The sequence below is a fragment of the Typopeltis vanoorti genome, chromosome 25 (genome assembly GCF_054136105.1).
Source record: "Typopeltis vanoorti isolate ZY-2024b chromosome 25, IOZ_Tvanoo_1.0, whole genome shotgun sequence".
Classification (NCBI taxonomy): domain Eukaryota; kingdom Metazoa; phylum Arthropoda; class Arachnida; order Uropygi; family Thelyphonidae; genus Typopeltis; species Typopeltis vanoorti.
This window is the reverse complement of record NC_143573.1, coordinates 42,029,455-42,050,962: the sequence shown is the minus strand read 5'-3', so window position 1 is coordinate 42,050,962 and position 21,508 is coordinate 42,029,455. Positions and strand designations below refer to the sequence as shown.

The window sequence follows — 21,508 nt, the reverse complement described above, 5'->3', positions numbered from 1 at the left end:
TCTGGGAGTCCAGATGCAGCATTATTAAAGCCTTATATACAATAATTTCTATATGCCTGCTTGTTAGCATGTTCTTCAACAACCACATAATCTGATGTGTTGATTTGGCTACCTTAACAATATACACTCTAAACTTCAACTCCCTGTTCACAATTGCATCCAAGTCCTTGGCCTCATCAGTTTCCTGCAGTTCATTTCCATCAATTATTATATTATTTATATGGCTATTCCATGGAGTCAAAACACATCGTGAGAGACCCACTCTTTCCCTGAATATAGTACACAGCATCTGATCTCTTTCCAAAGTGCACCAGCTTACACTTGGCTGCATTAAACTGGCAGCCATTTACTATTGCCCATACTACTAGTCTTCCTGCAGGATCTTTGCATCACCTTCATTTACCACTACTCTTCCCAGTTTAGCATTGTCAGCAAACAACTTTAATCAACAGGAAATCATATAGGAAATGATTTCCTGTCAAATCATTTCCTATATGATTGATATACAAATTAAACAACAATGAACCAAGTACTGAGCCCTGTGATACACCACTGGTCACTTGCTTTTTCCTGGACTCAGCTCCTCCATAAACCACTTTTTGATATCTGTCCGTCAGCCATCCTCTAATCCAAATCACCAAATTCATATCCTTCCCCATTTGCTCCAATTTTACAATAGAGTTCTATGTGAAATCTTATCAATGCTTTTGCAAATCTAGTAATATCACTGAGTAGCCATTTCCTTTATCCAACTCCATTGTCACTTGATTATAAAAAGTAAGTAAATTACTAAGGCAAGCCCTTCACAAAACCATGTTGTCCCATATAAAGTATCATATTCCTATCCACCCATCCTGAATTCTTTCACCAATTTCTCCAATATCATAACCACCACTCCTGAGATGCTTATTGGCCTATAATTTATTACTTCTGTCTTGGAGCCTTCTTTATACAATGGGGACTATTTTGCCATCTTTCCACTTCATTGGCACTTTCTCAGTACTGAGGCTTAAAATAAATAGCTTGGTCAGAGGAACTGATAATTCCCTTGCATGTTGTAATACATGGGCCAATATGCCATCTAATCCCATGAAGGTTCTGCAATATTTTAAACACCTCCATTTCTTCAACCTCTGTTCTCCTCTCAGTCAGCGTCACATTTGGCACTGCAATGTCACCACATAGATGGTCCTTGCAAATTTCTTACTCAGTAATTCAACTATAGCAATCCCTTGATTAATGCACCTAATGCGTTCTTTAAAACGGGCGTATTAATAAAAAATGCACTAATAAAATAATAACCTATGCACTAACCATATAATAACCTATGGAAAAAAGGATAATTCATTCCTCAAAGTTCTTTTTTTTATTACCCGTAATTCGTTTTATAAAAGAATTAGGGTATGTCTCAGGGCCTAGTTAAAGGAAAACCATGAAGCTGCAAGACAATAAAACATATTCAGAATATAAATTTATTATTATTATTTAAAAAAAACTATGCCTGCCAAACTATGTTAACTTGATTCTTTCTTAAGAAGTAATTCTTAACAAAGAATTAAGCTAACATAGTTTGGCAGGCATTCTGTTTTTTTGTTCATACAACTGCTCTACTCTTCTTCAAATTTTACTGCTTCTCTCTTCATCATGGTCAGCTTCTAAGCATTGCTGCTTAAAAACTTTGATTGTATGAAAAATGTTTTCAAATTGTTTCTGTGAAATCTCTTTTAGCTGACTGTCATTGGGTAATTTTTCTTCATATTCTTCAGGATCTTCCTGCTGTGCATCTAAATTTAGCAGGTTGGAATCACTCAGTTCCCCAGAATGAGATTTAATTAACTCTTGGATGTTATTATTATCAATCTCATCAAAACCCTGTTCACACCTGATGTTGGCAATTTCCTCAACAACATTATCCATTTCATTTGAAAAGCTTCTAAAATCATTTGCACAATGTGGAAGAACTTGCTTCCAAATGGCTCACATATTGCTAGCAGTAATTTAATTCGACTTTGCAACTTTATAACCAGGTTGAGATTTCTCTGATTGGCCAGAAAAGTCTTGGAAGGCATTTGCTTCCAAAATAAGGCTGTTTTATCGACATTAAATATTTGTTGCTCACAATAGCTCCTTTTTCTTCTTTTCTTCAAAATTTCTGGATAATTTGCAGCCACCTTCTTATCTGCACTTGCAGCTTTGCCTTTGATTCAAACATTATGTATGCTATTTCTCCTTTTGAAACACTCAAACCACCCAGCACTAGCGTGGAATTCTTCTCCTTTTCCATCATTGATAGCCCTTTCTTTCAAGGTTGCGAAGAGACTTAATGCTTTTAATTTAATAAGGTCAGTGCTTAGCGAAATCCGTTTTTGGTTACAATCTTCGATCCATGTAGAAAGAAGTCTCTCTAATTCAATCATTATCATACTTTGATTTCGAGTGGTCTGCATGCATGATGAACTTCTGCAGCCTTTCTCTTTGTATTCAGCAGCTTTGCTTAAAATTGCTCTTATAGTTGATTCATCCATTTTGTCTTCTTGTCCTATCTTTGCTCTGGACTTGCTTTGTTCATTTTTCTTTATTATTTCAAGTTTTTCTTTCAATGAAATTGCTTTTCGAATCTTTTTTTTTTGCACTTCCACTTTTCTGCCCACTAATTCTTTTACTTTAAATATGAAAAAAAAGTAAGGAAAGCAGTTGCGAAGGAGTCATGAGACATGATCAACAAAATGCTATGTAATTAGCAGACAACATAAATTTTGGCGGTAAATTTTGAGCATGGTGTACATGGAAATAGTGTAGTATGCCATTAAAAAATAACTTTGTAAAATTTTTTAAATCGGTAACTAAATTATTTCATCCTCGTGAGAGCTTTTAAAATAGCCATAAAAAATGTTTATAGTTGCACTAATTGAATTTTAGGGGCACATTAATTGCATTTGGATATAGAAAAAAAAGATGCATTAATCGGAGACTCGTTAATTGAGGAATTGCTGTGTTTGGTTCTGTTACCTTCCCCACTGTCATCACTTTTTTAAATCGTTCTTCCATAGTCATTCCTTCTTTTACTTGCCACATAGCAAAGGAATTCTTTAGGGTTTCTTTTAGCCTTATCAGCTAGGTTTTTCTTGTAATTAGCTTTGGCTTTCCTTACCATACCAATCACCCTTCTTGCCTGAACCTTATACTGCTCATGGGCATGCTGATTACTTTTTTCTTTATAATCCCTCCACAATCTTTTCTTTGTGTGCTGCTCATGCTAATGAAACTATTTATTCATCCATCTAACTTCTACCTGGTTTATATAGTGCTTCCTTCAAAAACCCCTTGACCACCTCCCATGCACCATCATCTCTTCCCTCCAAATTCTTATGCCATGGCTCTGCTGAAAGCTGACTCTTCAGCTTGTCATAATCATTTGCTTTGTAATTCTATATATATATATATATATATATCCCTTCTGAATAGACAATTCTGCAAGTCTGGGTAATCTCCCAGATTAAGATTCCAAGCAGAGGCAGAGTAGCTAGATTGGTTAGTGTTAAGTTCTCTGATGAAGCGATCAGATCTAGCACTCTTGAACTTGTGTTCTCTTCATTACCTATTGCTTTAAGTAATTTTCTCTCAGCAGCTGTATAAATTCTATTTCCTTCCCTGCCCCCCCCTCCATAGTTGAACTCCTCAGTTATACCCCCTGGATTATAGTACCAACCAATTACATATTTAGTCCTGTTTGGCCTTGATTGCATACCAGATAGTCTCAAATGAACTACTCTCTGAATACCCCCCCCTCCCTCCCAAATATACTTCTACTCCTTTTGGCTTTAATTCCTCTGCTATCATTAGCATAACTCCTCCCATCCTATTCCTTCTATCCTCTCTGAAAACACTATATCCTTTTCATTCTATAACTATGACCTTATTATCCTCAGTCAACCACATCTCACTAATGCCTATAACTATTGGCCAAGTTGTGCTAACCAATACCAAAAACTCTTCAACCTTATTTCGAATACTACTCGCATTAGTATACATGATCTGCAATACCCCTTTATCTCACAACCTCCCTTACATCTAGTGTTACTTAGTCCACTAAAGTTAAGAACTTGGAGCGCTACATTTCACATCGTGATTATTCTCCCAATTTCTAACCTCTAAGTTGTCTGGACTCGTGCTCACCTGCATCACCCTAAACATTCCTGACTTCCAAACTTTCACTGAACAACACTTTCTCAAGACTTCTGAAACCAAATCCATTTAGATTCAAGCCTTATATATATATAAATATATAAGGCTTGAATAAATTTTTATATAAATATCAGAATTATATAAATCCATAAACTCCACACCATTCCTCCTGCACAGTCTACACACTGACTCATTTGCGATCATAGCTCTCTGTCTCAGCTCATCTCTACAACTTTTTACTTTCTCACTCTTCTTTTTTTGCATGCCCTAGCAACTCTTTTATGCCTTCTCATGTACCACACTTGTCACTTGCTAAATCATTTGTACCAGCCATAATAAACATTTCTTTCACCTCAACTTTCTGTATCCTTTATCCCACAACCTCCCTTTCATCACACTCTTCAAGGACTCCTCAGTGAATGAATCATCCTACAAAATCTGATCCTTATTTTCATGCTTTTGCTCTTTCATGTTCTGCTTTCTTTCACTTCCATGTCATATCATCTGCCAGACATTTCTCCCACCACTCAATCTCACATTTTGTTCTGTGAAGAACTCCACATAAGTGTGCTATCTTTTCCATTATTATCTGCTCATTTTCTTCATTTTCCACTGTATAATTCATACAGTTACTGATACCGCTTGCAATGCTAACTACACCAATCGCATCATCATGCATTTCGTCTTTCAACTTACCACTATCGCTCTTCTTACTCTCTTCACATTTATGGCATTTGCTCAAGAAACACTTTCAACAGACACATTCTCCAGTTTAATTCTCCTACTATAAATCTCTCGTTCTGTGAAGGCCATAGATTTTGCATGTGCTGCAACAAATGTAATCACTTGCATTAAAATTGCTCGCCATTGTTTTGTTCATCAGCACCATCTTGCACAAGACAGTGTACAAGAAAACAAATATTAAAACTTTAAAAATTAGAAAACCCTTATAGTTAATCAAACAAATACTCATAAATATAATGATGCAAAAAGAATAACTTGTCACTAAATACTTCTAAAAAGAACTTATCTTTTGGCACTGATTTTCACCATCTTCCCCCTCTCACAGCGAATTCACCCTCTCCACAAACACGTGCAATAAATGATAAAATAAAAGAATTGAAGAAGGAAGAATATCAAAGAATAATAAAACAAACTTGATGGGAAATGACACATAAAGATGTAGGAAAGAATGTTAAGTATATAGTTTTTTGGATGCTAAAACAGGCTTTTAGCCTATATCTGGAAAGAAATTTTTTAGCTATAATGTGTATATTTATGATAGTTTTAATTGTTATATATTGAACTTGAAATGTTCTGTTCTCTACACTGTATATTTTATTACTTGCAGATTTTCTATGAAAATTGGTTTTCATTAATTTAATGTTTATATCTTTTTGTACAAAACATGGTAGTAAAAATGTAGTCCTTTCTGAGCATCCCTCTGTGGTAATGGTATAAGGAAGCAAGCAACAGCATGCATACATGCATATAGTACATACCATTCCAGTTTCCCAAATCTTGGATAACCTAGTCATATTTTGAACTGCAGATACTAATTTTCAAAGGGGCTGCGTTCTGCTTCACATTTTTTTTTTTTAGTGCTAAAAATACTCAAACAGTAAATTTAAATTTAGTTCCATTTTTCTTATGGTTGCAGAAACCAATTTACATTGAACATTTAAAGAAATTTTGTAGATACCAGGGAAAGAATCGTTTGCTAAATTTCACAAATGAAAAACTGTTATTGGATGTTCATATGAATATACATAATTGCATTGGCCCCTTTATCTACTACAGAAGGATGCTTAAGAAGGACTGCAGATAAACAGTAAGGTTTGTTGATACTGACTGAATTATCCACCATTTAAAGCATTCACAGCATCTAAATGGTCCCAAAACAGTACTCTGCAACATATCACTTGTGCCTTTTGAGAACCCTCCATGCATATGGCTTGCTGATATATCGAACCTATCAGATGGCTAATTCAGATTTCAATAATAAAAATTATTAAAGCTTATTAGGTAAACCTGATGTATTACTATGGTATAATGTTGTTTATAAGTTTAACTGCCAATCAGGATGCAATACCTGCTACATTGGATTGACTATTCATTTTTTAATCTTGTTTAGTACGTTACGAAAATTGCAACATCCCCATACCAGAACACGTACGTTCCACTACGGAAATCTCATTGCATTGAATACAATCAAAACACGCTCCTTAAATTGAAGAAGTTACCATCATTGATTTCTGAGATAATGAAACCAAATTATGTTGCTCTTCATCTCCAGAATAAGAACCAATCAGGATGCTATAAACACACAAAAAAAGCTATTTAATTTCACCCTCTTGGCAATTACACATATTATTCCCATTAATTCTGATCCATCCAAATATCCTGTTATTCTTGAACCAACTGAACTCCTCTTAATACATAATCTTAAACTACGTAGCAGCTCATGGTTTTTTTTGGTGCTGTTTATCATCTGATGACAATTCCCACCAAACAGCCAGCTGGTCCTATATACACTTTACTAACTTTTGTTCCTCTTTGGTCATTAAATTTTGTTTTTCATATTTTTAATTCTTAATTTTTCAAAATCTATAGTCCATTTGGTTGATCATTTTCCTTGTTTTCCTGTTCTATTAAGTTTCATTTTTGACTGTTGAAAACATATATTTAAGTTCAAATAATTGAGCTTCATGTTCAACACCATTCTCTTACCATATACTTTTGGCTCTAAATGTTTGGTCATTCATCTCTACATAAAAGATATAACCAGGTATGTCTTTTTTAATTGCTCGCTTAATATAAATTAAAATTTTTATAATAATCATTTAACACAGCTTCTGCTTGGGCAAGCAGAGTAGTTCCTTTATCTAATAAGCTTTTCATCATTATTATTATTGTTAATTAAAATCACGGGTGACATGACACTTGGAAAATAATATCACCAATTATCAACGATTTACAGGTTTTTTCCCTGTAATGTATTTGGTGTCATACACTAAATACTTTATAGGGGAAAAAATCTGTATTTGGTGTGTATCAGTATTACTATTTTTTTTTTTTTGCAATCAGCAAAATATTTTTTCTGCTTCCTTTTATATATATATGTGTCACTTGTATTGCAAAATCACAGAAAAAGTATAACTAGCAAACTTTTCTTTTATTTTTAACCCAGAGACAGGATAAACAGAAAGCCAATTATGAGAAATCAATGGAAAAAAAGAGAAGAATGTATCAAAACATTACTTAGATGTGTATGAATGTATGTATATAGAATACATAAATGTCAGTATTTTCTTTAGATTTATGTACAAATAAATTATTATAAATGTGCAAAGTGATTTCACTGTTTTTATTTTACAAAGAAACCATATGCTATTAATCTTCATTTTCCTGTGCATTGCGGTTTGTTTAGATAATTAGTAAAGGAATATTAATAGTGGAGAGGGACTTGGTTTCACTAAATTGTATTCTGCAGTAACTACAGATCATCATCATCAAATTCCTGCCATGTACCCTCAAGGGGTGTTTTCTTCAGAGTTTGCCACTGAATCAACAAGGTTTGATTCCTGTTCTCAAACTCTTTCATTTTTTCTTCAATAATCTTTGTTTATTTTAGTCTACAGTTCACATCTGAGAGCTGCTCAACTTTTATTTCCTTTAAAAGTTTCTTACATGTTTTTCTTTTCAATATGAAATTCAATTTTATCCTGCTCAAGACTAAATAGTGATCACTTCCAATTTCAAATCCTCTGTACACTCTGGTGTCCTGCACCAGGGAGAAAACATCACTATCAACAATAACATAGTCAATGAGACTTTTCTTATTCCTAGCCTCTTCTCTCTCCATGTGAATTTGTGCACATTTTTATGTTGGAACATGGTGTTAGTAATAACCAGTCCATGTCCTGAGCAGAAATCCAACAGATATTTGCCATTATTATTAGCTTTGCTCTTTTCTCCAAATTTTCCCAAAATATTTTTGTATGTCTCACAATCATTTCCTACTCTGCTATTTAGATCTCCAACAAGGACCAACTTTTCATTTTTCATTGTGTCAGTTACTTTTTCTAAAGCATCAAAAAATTCCTCCACTTCTACGTTAGTAGAACCATAGGCACAAATAAGTCTCATTGTCCAGTTCCCCATTCTCATATTTGCCCACATTACTCTACTTGAGACTGACTGCCATTCGAGAAGATTAGCCTCGTATTTCGTGTTGAATACTATGGCTACTCCTTCTTTTCCTTGATTGTCATTGCCTGAATAGAACATTTTGTATTTATTGCTCAGAAAGATCTCACCAGTTTTGGTCTTTTTTGTTTCAGTCACCCCTATTATGGCGATCTGGTACTTATCTAATTCCGCAGCTAGCTCCATTTCTTTGCCATTCAGGCTTCTTACGTTGATAGTACCGATCTTTAACTCTGGTGATGTTGAGTTTAGGTTTGTTTTCAGATTTGCAGATTGTGTTATTGCTTGATTACACAAAATCCTGTTTTCAGTTCGAGTGTTAATTATTTTTGAAGTTCTTTATACATATACTGTATATATTTTCCCCAACGACTTACAGGTTCAGAAATTTTTTACCTTGGGTATACTATACGCTGAAGATACCAAGAAATTTTATAAACTTGGTTTTAATCCTATTTTCCCAAGTAAGCTAAGTTTGCACCTGCAGTATTTTCAGGTCTGAGGCAACTTGTGGGAAAGGTGGACTAAGCACTGATCACCTGCCTTAGTATCTCCCATAATGCAAAGCACATCTCCTTGTGGACATGCATGATGCTATGCATTAAGGGAAGGGCCAAACCAGAGGGTGGGAGGCCACATTGGAGGGCAAGGACTTGCTGGATAGATTATATTCAAAACCTTGGGTGGACACGTTTGAGAATCCCACCAGAACATCTGAGCTTGGTGGCGGAGGATCGTGACAATTGGAAGTTCCTCTTGCAACTGCTGTCCCCACAACCCAATTAGGAAAGGTGTGCCTTGAAGATGTATGTATCTTCTGGTCTCCATTCTTAATTTTCTCTCTGTCCATCTGATACTTAGATACTGATGCTTTCCTTGTTCAGTTGTCAATCTCCCATGAATCTCTTTGCTGTGCATGTGCAACTGTTCAGCTTGACAGCAAGTGAGATGTTAATAATGGCTGCCATATTGTCGTTAGCAAAACAAAATTGTCTTTATGATAAACAGCTTTATTACAAATATGAGATCTGGTAAGTACAGTTGAATCTAAAGCTTCGCAATAATAAATCTTCATTTATTATTGCGATTTCCATAAAGTTCACAGAATGTTTTCGTTGACTTTTGTCGAGCTCTTGTATTCTTAGCCAGTCTCTGCAATTCAACCATGACAAATGGAATTATATCCCAATCCTCTAATTCTTTTCCCAATAAATTTATCATAATTTATTCTGATATGTGATCTCTTGTTCAACTATTTTAAAAAGAACACATTAACAAGTAGAGATATGCTGTGGATTGCTGTGCTCAAGTCTGGTCCTCTGGATTTCTTGGGGATGAGGAAGCAGTGGAGAGGATTCAGAGGTGAGTGACCAAGATGGTGAGTGGACTGTGGAATGTTCCCTATGAAGATAGATTGAAGGTGTGTGGATTGCAGAAGTTGGTTGATAGGAGAAAAAGAGGGGATATGATAGAAACATTTAAGTTGCTTAAAGGGTTTTATAGAATAGATGCAGGGGAAATGTTTCAGCACTTGCTGGAGGGGAAAGAACAAAGGGTCATCCCTGGAAATTGAATAAAGGTGTGGTTAGTAGGGGTGTGAAGACTAGATTTTTTGCTTGGAGAGTTGTGAATGAGTGTAATGGGTTGCCAGAGTCAGTTGTGAGTGCTTTGTCTATTAATGGGTTCAAGGAGAGGTACAATAGATTGGATTTCCCGCAGTGAGTCTTCGGACTCCATGGAGGTGCTTCTACAACAATAATAATAATTTATCACTGCTATCCTCTTCAGAAACTATGCTTCAGGTTCTGTCTTTGTAAGAATTACAAAGGCAGAACCTGAAGCATAATTAAGCAGATGTTTGTTGAAAAATAATATTCCTGTAAAATTGCTAGTGGAGATAATCCCTACACAGGTTGTCCCTTAGGGGGGGAGGGAGATGGTGGAAAGGAAGCACAAAGGGTGTTGAAATAAGCACAGTTGCTGGATTTTTGTGCATCGCCATATACAAGCTTATTGCCCAAATGCTGCTGGTCATTAGGGATTGAAGTGTGTGCTGCTCTACATTTCTTAGTCAATGTCAGTTTAACAACCAATTTGCAAAAAATTCTTGAAAATTTAACAACCAGCTCATGTAAGCCAGCTCTAGTCCTACATCACACCATTGATTTTGATTATTTTTACAAAACTATCTTTTCCCTCTTGGGATGCTACTAGTGTGCTGAGACTTATCATGATATAAGAGCTGATATTCATTCACTCCTGTTGCATGCACAATGAGCTTTCCTAATATCTTGAACATCTCCAATTCCTCAATCTCTGTTTTCACATTCTTCCCTGTTATCAGTCACTGCCTTAACTTCACCTGGATGGATACTCCTTGTAAAGCGATCACTCAACTCAATGTCATTTTGTCTTCCTTACCATGGTGATTATTTCTTAATGGTGCATTGTACTGCTTATCATAGTTTTCTTTATATTCTCTCCACAACATTTTTATAACTCGATGATGTTACTCATTCATTTAACTTCTACTTTATTTATTCTCCTGACTTGGGTATGCAGTTTGAACACTGCTTTCCTCAGTCCTCCCCCCATCCCATATGCACACATCCATTGCAGTGCTAGCATCTTTCTCCTGCAGTTTCAAATACCAGCACTGCTCAAAAAAAAAAAAAAAAAAAAAAACCTTAGCCCACCCACGGTACAAAATAACCTTTTATGAGGGAGCAACATAAAAAAAAAACTGCCTCCTGAGTTTGTCACAAACTCAGTTCCCATATATCCTTCTCATTTGAAAATTCCATATACTTAGCTACTTTCCAGGTCAAAACTGCATGACCACTCTCCCCAACTGGAGGCAATGATTGTAGATGCTAATTTATTATTGCAGTTTTGGAAATATTTAACAATTTCTATTTATACCAGTAGGCTCTGCATTCAGCAATTTTCCTGTAAGGATACATGGAATCATGTCTTTCACAACTGCACTTAGCTTCAGACTGATGCTGAATGGCAAGCAAGATATAAAAAGATACCTTATGCTGATAATCAGTAGTTAAGTGTGCCTTATTTATGAAAAGGGAAAAAAAAGTTGATTGTTTTCTTGATGTTAAATACCAAGAACTTTTTTTTTTTTTGTAACAAAATCAGTCATGCTCCTTATCATAGCAGTCTACAAACAATGACCAAAAGAGGGGGGGGGAAGGGATGAGTAACAGAGATCTTAATGTCTCAAACAATAGTGCAGAACAACTTTGTATCAACTCTCACTATAGCAAACTACTGAAAAGTCCTGTCCACTATAACAAACTATTCTCGTGGTCCCTACAAGTTTTTAATTGTTGAGAGTTAGCTGTATTTTATTAATGTTTACAAAAAAATTACATTGTCTGATACCTAGGTGGCTAAATATTTGTTTCAGTAATAAATTATCAGAAACAGTGTTTATAGGAGATGTTCACATATTATAGCAGATTATAACAGGTCCAATGCATTTATATTTGAGATTACCTTAAAGAATATTTTAATCAGAAGCAGTTGCAGCAAATTTTGTAGTTAAATGCAACCAAATTAGCTCTCTGATTTCATTTATCATTGCTCGACTGCTTATCTACAAATTTCAGACAAACAATAACTGCACAGTTAGATATGAAATCTTATAACAGTTGAATTCAGTGTTCAAGAATTTCATTCCCAAACTGTAGATAATGTAGCAGTAAAGATCACCATTGTTTTCTGCAAATCTTTCCCTTGACAAACATTTAAAGCAGGGGCTCCAGAAATCTATTCACCATGGGTGAGTTGTCAGAGACAAGTGGTGAGTGAATTTTCAGCTTCATTATGAATGCTCAAAATATATTGCTTTACTTAACTTGGTTTACTTGCTTTATTTTCTTTGCATAATTTGTATATTATATGAAGAAAATAAGGCATTTTATAACATCTCAATTCACTATCAAGTTATTTGATCACTAGTGGTCTCAAATGAATCTAGTGAAGAAGTTTTATTTTCAACCAGGAAATAGGATATTATGTAATTAATTTAATAAGTTAATTCTTCATAGACCATTTATCCCCCAAAAGTTATTTTCACGCAAATATATGCCTCACTCCTGTTCCTGAAATATGAAGTAATTCCAATAGGAGTATTATTTATCTCTAACCCTCTGTTATACACTTAAGCCTTAAATATCTGCAGATTAATTTTGAAATAAGTAGTCAAGTATTTTAAAATATTTTATTTTGCATAACTTGCAAGTCATCACCATTCTTATAAAAATCAAAGATACCATTAAACAAAAAAATTAATTTAACAAGTTTAATTAACCAATTTTATTTTGTTTCACTGCCAACTGTAATACAAAATAAGACCAATTTATATTCTTATTCTTCCAACACCCTCTTTAGCCCTTAAGTAGGTATGAAGTTGTAATATAATACTGTGTTAAAAATGTAATGTTATGTAATTGTAATTGTAATGTTAATACTGTGTTATGAATTCTTTTTTACAAGAATTCATAGTGTAGGTGAGTAAAATTTTTTTGTGACTAGCAGATTTAAGTGGTATTTCTGGAGCCCTTGCTTTTCTAACTTTAATCTAGCAATGGAAACTATGGCTATTTTGGCCTCTTCTTTAATTTATAGATAATGCTGAAAGTGGTGCACCAAATGTTTTTAGGCTCTCTTTGCTGTTGAAAAGTTTTTCACTTGATTATACTATAAATTAAAGATGCAAGAAATTATATTGGTTTAATCCTTTATTCTCTCTCTCCCTCCCTCCCTCCCCCAAAAAAGTTTGTTTACACACTTGGATAAAGGATTAAACCAAGAATATATTTTGTTGACATCTTCTTCTGGGCCTGGCTCCCACTGATGAGACCTCAATAAAGGTCGAAACTGGTCTGGGTTTTGACCCAGACCAGTCTTAAAGGGAGGGGGGGGGTGCTTTGCATTATGTATACTAAGGCAATTGATGCAAAGTCATTAGCCTCTGTATACAAGTAGCCCAGTCATGAAGTTTCATTAGTTTACACTTGAATAAAGGATTAAACCAAGAATATAATTTCTTGGCATTTTTAATTTATACGCTCTCCTTGCACATAACAAGAGTTCTTTGATTCATTATCTGTTGCTGGGTGACAAATGAACTTGACGCTCCTTTTTTGATAAAGAATATTCCTCACCTAAAACAAAAAAAAAACAGCAAACTGTAGCTGTACAAAGCTGATTATTTTCTATTCCTAATTATCGCTGTTTTTTGTCATTTTGTAAACTGTGTAATATGAAATTTATCAATTCTAAACATAAGCCTTATGATAAAGAACTCTTTATTTCAATTATGAATATAAATCAGTATTAACATTGTTATTTTACAGAAAACCTATCATATAATAAATTTAACAACAAAAAAAAAAGGCACAGTGTTTGATATTTTGTTCGTCAGATATTATGACTACTTGTCATTTTATTTTTAGGATGTATCATTAAGAAAAAATTCTTGATTAACTAAAATTTGAATAAATTTTCAATAAACTTTTATCCCAAAGAACAGTTAAATCCCTTGGTTTTATGTATATTTATTGAGCTTGGATCACTTAATTACATACTTTGAGGTAAACAACCTGAACTACACATTAATTTAAACTGTTTGCATGCAAAGGAGAGATTGCCGATAACAGTTAATATTAAGATGATCTCATTGCAACTTATTTACTGAAATTTTGAATTATAATTTAGTAAATGCATATCAAGTTTGCAAGTTTAAACTTATTTTTTGATGAAGGTAGCTTAAATTTACAAGTTGTTCAAAATAATTACCTATTTCAATTCAGCAATTGCCCCCCCCCCCTGGAATGTATGATATATTTTGTAACAACAGGAATGATTACTGTAATCCCAACCTGGAACATTTTCTGTTTCTCTATAAATGACATATGAATAATATTTTGCAATGTATAGAAGTATATAACATTGCAGAATCTGACTTAAAATTATTATTTTTTTTTTTATATACACAAGTAAGGTTTGGTCTAAAATTTGGACAGCTTGCTACAGTATAATTCTAGGATGAAAGCATTTCAACTAGAATTTTATAGAAAATTTTCTAATCAAAATGTTTATGTTTATAAATATTTTTTATTTAATAAAATAGCTGTCTTAATGGCACTTTTAAAAAAGTTGGACGGATTTATCACTATGAAAAAAAAAAATAACCAGTCATACTAAGAGAAACCATTCCTAGTAGATCTTTAAACAGCCAAGTTAATGGCACCTGTAACCTGTACATCATAATTATGACATTAATGGATCAACTGCATAATAATAACAATGAAAATTACTGCTGTCTGACAACCTACTTATCATTTACCTGCTAATAACATTTATCACAACAAATGAATGTATTTTTTTTTTTTTTTTTACTCTTTCCAAACAGTATATAATCATGATTTAATTAACATATAAAGTTATCTATACAGTTACAGTAGCACAACAGCTGTATGATAGCAGGAAAAACTTGAGCAAATTTTACTGGAAGAGGTTGTTGCATTTGTATTTTTACTGCTTATGCTGTAAATCTTTTGAAAAATTTAACTGTACTCAGTATCCAACAAAATACTCATATGAATGTTATCTTAAAGATATAAAAGCAAAATCTGTACAAACTTGTCATTAGAAAAATATACAAAAACAGAGTTACTTTATCTTAAATATACCTGAAGTTGGTATTTGCAAGATGAAAGTTAAAATTCAGGTTTTTCTGAAGTTTAACAAGAATCGTCATTTGTAAAGCATTGATGACATCTCTTCTTTTTTTTACATTTCATACAGTAAAAGTAACAATACATATACTACTGGACAGATAACTTCAAAAACTAAACAAAACACTAATTCATGTTTTTGTAATTGCACTGGAAGGAATTTCGAGATCACGTAGCAGGCTGATTGGTGTAGCACGTGCTTGAGAAAGCTACAAATTGCAGTTAAAAATATTTTCTAGCAGAAGGGAATGAAAAAGATGTATGATGAAAAATATGAACGAGTTCATGATGCATTTTCAATGCATGTGAGAATGCACAGCATTCTGCTTAAATTGGGAAATGGAAATAAACTTTTTACAATATATATAATGATTTTTCTTTTGGTCCCTTTTAAGAGTGAGTGTGTAAATAAACACCTGGAGTGTCTGTCAGCTGCGGCAGAAGTTCTGTGATTCTAACCAGGTAAATGATAAATCTATAATCTCAACTCTGTTATACTATATATGCCAGCCAAATATCTCGATAGTTTTTTCACCTTTTTCTGCCTCTTTCCACAGGAAGGCTTCCACATGATTTTCAAAGTGCATTTTGGCTAAACATTTAATACACCTTTATGGGAATGTTCATCTGTATCACCAGAAAGGATGTTCACAGATAGTTTATGCAAATGAACCAGCATTGCATATTTCACATAAGTGTCACATAATTTATAAAGCTGTATATTTTGCTTATAAATGGCACAACACGTTTTGTGTGAATCAAAGCAACAACAGCAGTAGCATGACATTACCATGCTTTCTTGTATACTCTGGACACAACTCTAATTCCACTGTTAATAATTACTGTCATTCATTTGTCACATTTCCTCTGGAATACCAAGTTATATTCAATAAAAGTATGACCAATATCTCCATCTGGCAGAGAACAAGGCTGGAAAGAAACATAAATAGATTATATAATCAGAAATATCAACATATATAATACTATTATTTATAAAATAATTTCTTATTACTAATTATATGAAGAGGCTTCAATTCGGCAACATGGACTTATTTAAGTTAAGGGATATTGCATCCCATATTGTTTCTTAGCCGAATAAGAAACTCAAAGAATTTCATGCCGAATATAGAAACTATATAAATTTCAGTGATTCCAAGCGCAAGCAAATAACTGGATAGAGCAGCACCTGACCCATTTGGTAGTGCAAACTGAGGCAACTCATAGAAAGGGTGGAGTAAGCCCTGATCACTATTCTTAGTATTTACCCATAATGCGAACTTAGCTCCTAGGAGCTGTATTACTGTTCTACATTATGAGAGAAGGTCACTACCCAGACTGGTTTCAACCTTTATTGAGGTCTCATCAGTGAGTAGGTAGACCCAAGTTAATACCAAGTTTGTAGCGAACAGAACTTACATCCCTTTCTATGAGTTGCCTCAGTTTGCACTACCAAATGGGTCAGGTGCTGCTCTATCCAGGTATTTGCTTACGCTTGGAATCGCCAAAATTTATATAGTTTCTATATTCGGCTAAGAAACAACATGGGATGCAATATCTCTTAACTTAAATAAGTCCATGTCGCCGAATTGAAGCCTTTGGCTCTTCATATAATTAGTAATTTATTAGGACACCTTCTTGGCAATTCTCATAGAAGGGATGTAAGTTCTGTTTGCTACAAACTTGGTATTAACTAGGGTCTACCTACTCACTGATGAGACCCCAATAAAGGTTGAAACCGGTCTGGGTAGTGACCTTCTCTCATAATGTAGAACAGTAATACAGCTCCTAGGAGCTAAGTTCGCATTATGGGTAAATACCAAGAATAGTGATCAGAGCTTGCTCCACCCTTTCTATGAGTTGCTTCAGTTTGCACTACCAAATGGGTCAGGTGCTGCTCTATCCAGGTATTTGCTTACGCTTGGAATCGCCGAAATTTATATAGTTTCTATATTCAGCATGAAACTCTTTGAGTTTCTTATTTGGCTAAGAAACAATATGGGATGCAATATCCCTTAACTTAAATAATTTCTTATTATTTTTGTATAATTTATGTTTCTGTAAATGTATTATTTTGCAAATACATAAAAAATATCTTTCCTATTTTATGTTGATTGGGTGAAAACCAGAATAGTTTCTACATCCTTAACATTTAAACTGAACAGTAAAATTGAAAAGAAGCCTTTCTAATTAAAGATTTCTTTTAACTGGGCTGTGTTTGGCCAAGCAGACAGGTGTTCACTATTCTCCAAAAACCTATAGTCCTTGTGTTTGAATCTTACTGTGACATGGATTTGTGAATGTCATTAGGTGATAGATAGTTTTAAGTGCTTGGTATGAGCTGTTTTGCTATTAAAGGGCCCAAGTAATTTAATTTGAAGAAGTTGAACATTTCGTTTCTAAAGTGGAATTCCCAGATAACCATGGAGCTAGTGTGTTATAGGTTAACAACCTTTCATGAGAGAGAAGAGAGAAAAAAAAATCAAAGAATTCACTGACATTAAATTGGAAAGAAATTACCACATTAGGGATAGCCAGGGCTTGACAAATTATGCAAACAACTATCCCCGTTTTCCTTTTTATATACATATATTTATAATGACATGTCCCAAATAAGCCAATAGGAGTTCCGTAAAGAGATTAGTGGTGTTGTATCATGGTTGAAGATTTTCTTTCTGTAAGAACCATTTGAAAAGAGAAAAGTCAGTAAAAACATTAATTTTATGGAAAATGTAATAATTTATATTTGTTACTCTAATGACCCTTTATATGACACATTCTTTTGTTTTTTGTGTTTTCTTAAAGTCAAAAAGACTTTGCTTAGAAAATTTTATATATATATATATATATATTATTATATTATTAAATGAAAAATATTTCATTCTCTCTGGTCTGTAACTATTCTCCAGCTGGCAGAAATCTACTCATGGCCAAGCGTATTTTTCAAGATAACCTCAGTTAGTGTGAGATCAACATATACCATCATCATTTCCTGATGACAATTTACTATAAATAATCAGAAATCATAAAAGTTCAAATAATAATAACAGTAAACTTTCACAGTACAAGTTTTTCATGTCTCTGTGTAATTAAAAACAGTTTTGTGTAGGTTGGATGTGACATGCAATTAAAGTCTGCTTGAATTTACCAGCTGGTCTAGCAACTTCGAGTCATCAATGTATGTTTCTGCTGTTAGCAGCATAGTATCATTTATTTTTTTAATAAGCTTTTGTATTTTTATTCTTAGTCTATTATTTTCTTCTCATACTCTTCACAGTAGTTGAAAAATACTCAGAAGGAAAAAAGTATCAAAGGGGATGTTAACACATCTGGCTACCCCATCTTCCATCTGAACAGAGCATTTACAAAAAAAAAAAAAACTTCTCCCTTAAAAAAATAACACACTAAAATGATTCCATCACACCTAAACCCACTAATTCAAAAAATATCTCGACAGTTTTTTCAACTTTTTCTGCCTCTTTCCACAGGAAGGCTTCCACATGATTTTCAAAGTGCATTTTGGCTAAACATTTAATACACCTTTATGGGAATGTTTTCAGATCCTTCAGATCTATTCCCCAAAGGAAAATAAAACCATTAAAATCCCTATAGGTATCCAGGATGGAAGAAGAGATAGATATCTGCCATCTAAATTCCCTAAAGAAATGAAAAATTCATCACTGATAAAAGGAAATCCTCACAACACTAAAAGCATCCATCAAACTAACAAATTCCTACAATGAAAAGTCACGGATTCTGTGAAACATGGATTTCAGAGTTTGAATATTAAAATATCAGTTTGCAGAAACATAAGGCAGTGCACTTCTGTCTTCAAGCGATATATTGGATATCTAGTTCATATCTTATACTGTAGTATATTTATATTATCTGTACAACATGGTCATGAAAGTCACTGTCCTGATGGACAGCCAACTCCTTTCCAACAATTCTTACTTAATATGATACAGAGGCATTTGACAGTTGCCTCTCAAAAAGATCTCATAAATGGAAAAAAAAAATTTATTTATTTTTTTTTTTTTAAATCTATTTTCACTTTCCTCAGTAAGTAGAGTGCTCTTTGCACCTCTGAAGGCAAAGTCAAAATGGCTCATACACTGTATTTTGATTTTATTAATTCATTCTTGGAGGTTTCATTATGTCACCACATCATTTATTCCTTTCTAGTATAATCTTGCCAGCATTTTTAATTTTACAGTTCATTTTTAATTCCCTTGTAAATTATTCTTTTATGGCTGTTTAGTTTTATGATTCTAAACAACTTATCAATGATCTATTATCTCAGTTTATGTTCCAAGAAAATTTTCAAGTTAGGAAGAAAAGAACACGAAGTATTCTAGTTCTATCCCAAGGTATGTGTCTAAATATGAATTCTTTATGTCATAATAGGTTTACTCATTAAAATCACTCAGGAAAAGCCAATGCGTTCAAAACACGGGTGCTCCTTAAGAAAATAAGCATTGCTATGTGGTGCTTAAGGATCAAAGCTGTATAACTGAGAGGAGACCTCCACCTTTAAAGGAATGCGGAGAACTGATCAGGGCTTCTGACCTAATATCCAATCCTCACCTTCTCGTGGTGCACCCTATTGGGTATCTACCTAGATATTGAATGAATGAAGATGGGCTGGCAATTTGGAATTTAGCTGACCAAATTGTATCCTTACTGGCTTAAACCAAAATATAGAATGATGGTACAACATGACAGAATTTCATGCCGGCTGGGGCATCGCCCGGTTAAACAATGCCCCCATTGTTTTTGCCAGGGAACCAGGGCAAACAGCGAAAAGTCAGCTACTGGAACAAATCCTAAAATGCCCCCCAACTCAATATCACTGGAGTTCAAGATCGGTACTATCAACATAAGAAGCCTGAATGGCAAAGAAATGGAGCTAGCTGAGGAATTGGATAAGTACTAGATCGACATAATAGGAGTGACTGAAACAAAAAAGGCAAAAACTGGTGAGATCTTTCTGAGCAATAAATATGAAATGTTATATTTAGGCAATAACAATCAAGGAAAAGAAGGAGTAGCCATAGTAATCAACACTAAATACAAGGCTAATCTTCTTGAATGGCAGGCAGTCAAGTAGAGTGATGTGGGCAAATATCAGAATGGGGAACTGGACAATGAACTTATTTGTGCCTATGGTCCCACAGAAGGTTCTACTAAGGTAGAAGTGGAGGAGTTATTTGAGGCTTTAGAGAAAGCAACTGACACAATGAAAAAGGAAAAGTTGGTGCTTGTTGGGGATCTAAATAGCAGAGTAGGAAGTGATTGTCAGACATACAAAAATATTTTGGGAAAATTTGGAGAAAAGAGCAAAGCTAATAATAATGGCAAATGCCTGTTGGATTTCTGCTCAGGACATGGACTGGTTATTACTAACACCATGTTCCAACATAAAAATGTGCACAAATTCACATGGAGAGAAGAGGCAAGGAATAAGAAAAGTCTCATTGATTATGTTATTGTTGATAGTGATGTTTTTTCCCTGGTGCAGGACACCACAGTGTACAGAGGTTTGAAATTGGAAGGGATGACCTTTAGTATTGAGCAGGATAAAATTGAATTTCATATTGAAAAGAATAACATGTAAGAAAGTTTTAAAGCGAATAAAAGTTGAGCAGCTCTCAGATATAAACTGCAGAATGAAATATACAAACATTATTCAAGAAAAAATGAAACAGTTTGAGAACAGGAATCAAACCTTGGAGATTCAGTGGCAAACTCTGAAGGAAACATTGATTGATTCAGACAGAGAGGAATGTGGTGAAGCTGTCTGCAAGGATAGAAAATCAGAACTCCATGGTGGACACAGGAAGTTAAATAGGCAGTGAAGGAAAAGAAGAAAGTATATCAAAAGTTCCTGTCAAATAAGTCAGCTTGTGCTCTTGGAGAATACAGAGAGAAACGTTAGAAAGCTGAACACTGTGTAAAACTAGCTAAACAAAAGTCATTAGAAGAATTTGGTAAAAACATAGAAAATAAATATTAAGAAGGTGGCAAGATATTCTGGAGGTTGTTGAAGAAGATCAGAAATAGAGGAAAGAGTGCTGTAAAAGGAATTAGAGATGACAAAGGTGACATAAAAATGGGAGAAATAGATATCCTTGAAGTATGGAGTAATTACTTCGAAAAATTGCAAAATAAAAAAAATCAACAGGCATGTAGTCAGGAATACATATCCATATTTCAAGTAGAAAAAGCCTGAAATGTGGAAAGGCAGCAGAAATGCTCAAGTATTGAGGTATAAAAGTCTTACAGTGGCTGCACTGCATAGTTCAGAAGGCCTGGATAAAGGGCAAATTCCTGATGACTAGATAGGGCTCTCATAGTAT

The 21,508-nt window shown here is 34.1% G+C and overlaps 2 protein-coding genes across 7 annotated transcripts in view; one reads left to right on the top strand and one right to left on the bottom strand.

Moving 5' to 3' along the window:
* LOC150092686 (COX assembly mitochondrial protein 2 homolog) overlaps positions 1-18,122 on the top strand; it is a 59,663-nt gene extending 41,541 nt beyond the window's left edge. The window contains exons 3-4 of one of the 3 annotated variants that reach the window (XM_090414360.1): positions 7,376-7,462; positions 18,059-18,122. In XM_090414360.1, the coding sequence (XP_090270486.1) occupies positions 7,376-7,450 (75 nt within the window). In that variant the 3' untranslated portion in view covers positions 7,451-7,462; positions 18,059-18,122. Of the gene's footprint in view, positions 1-7,375; positions 7,538-18,058 lie in introns of those variants that run through there. The other 2 variants (XM_090414359.1, XM_090414361.1) reach the window with 2 other exon arrangements.
* LOC150092685 (uncharacterized) overlaps positions 13,705-21,508 on the bottom strand; it is a 491,968-nt gene continuing 484,164 nt past the window's right edge. For all 4 annotated transcript variants that reach the window (XM_090414354.1, XM_090414355.1, XM_090414357.1 and 1 more), the window contains exon 24: positions 13,705-16,082. In XM_090414354.1, coding sequence (XP_090270480.1) covers positions 16,002-16,082 — 81 coding nt within the window. In that variant the 3' untranslated portion in view covers positions 13,705-16,001. The remainder of the gene's footprint in view (positions 16,083-21,508) is intronic.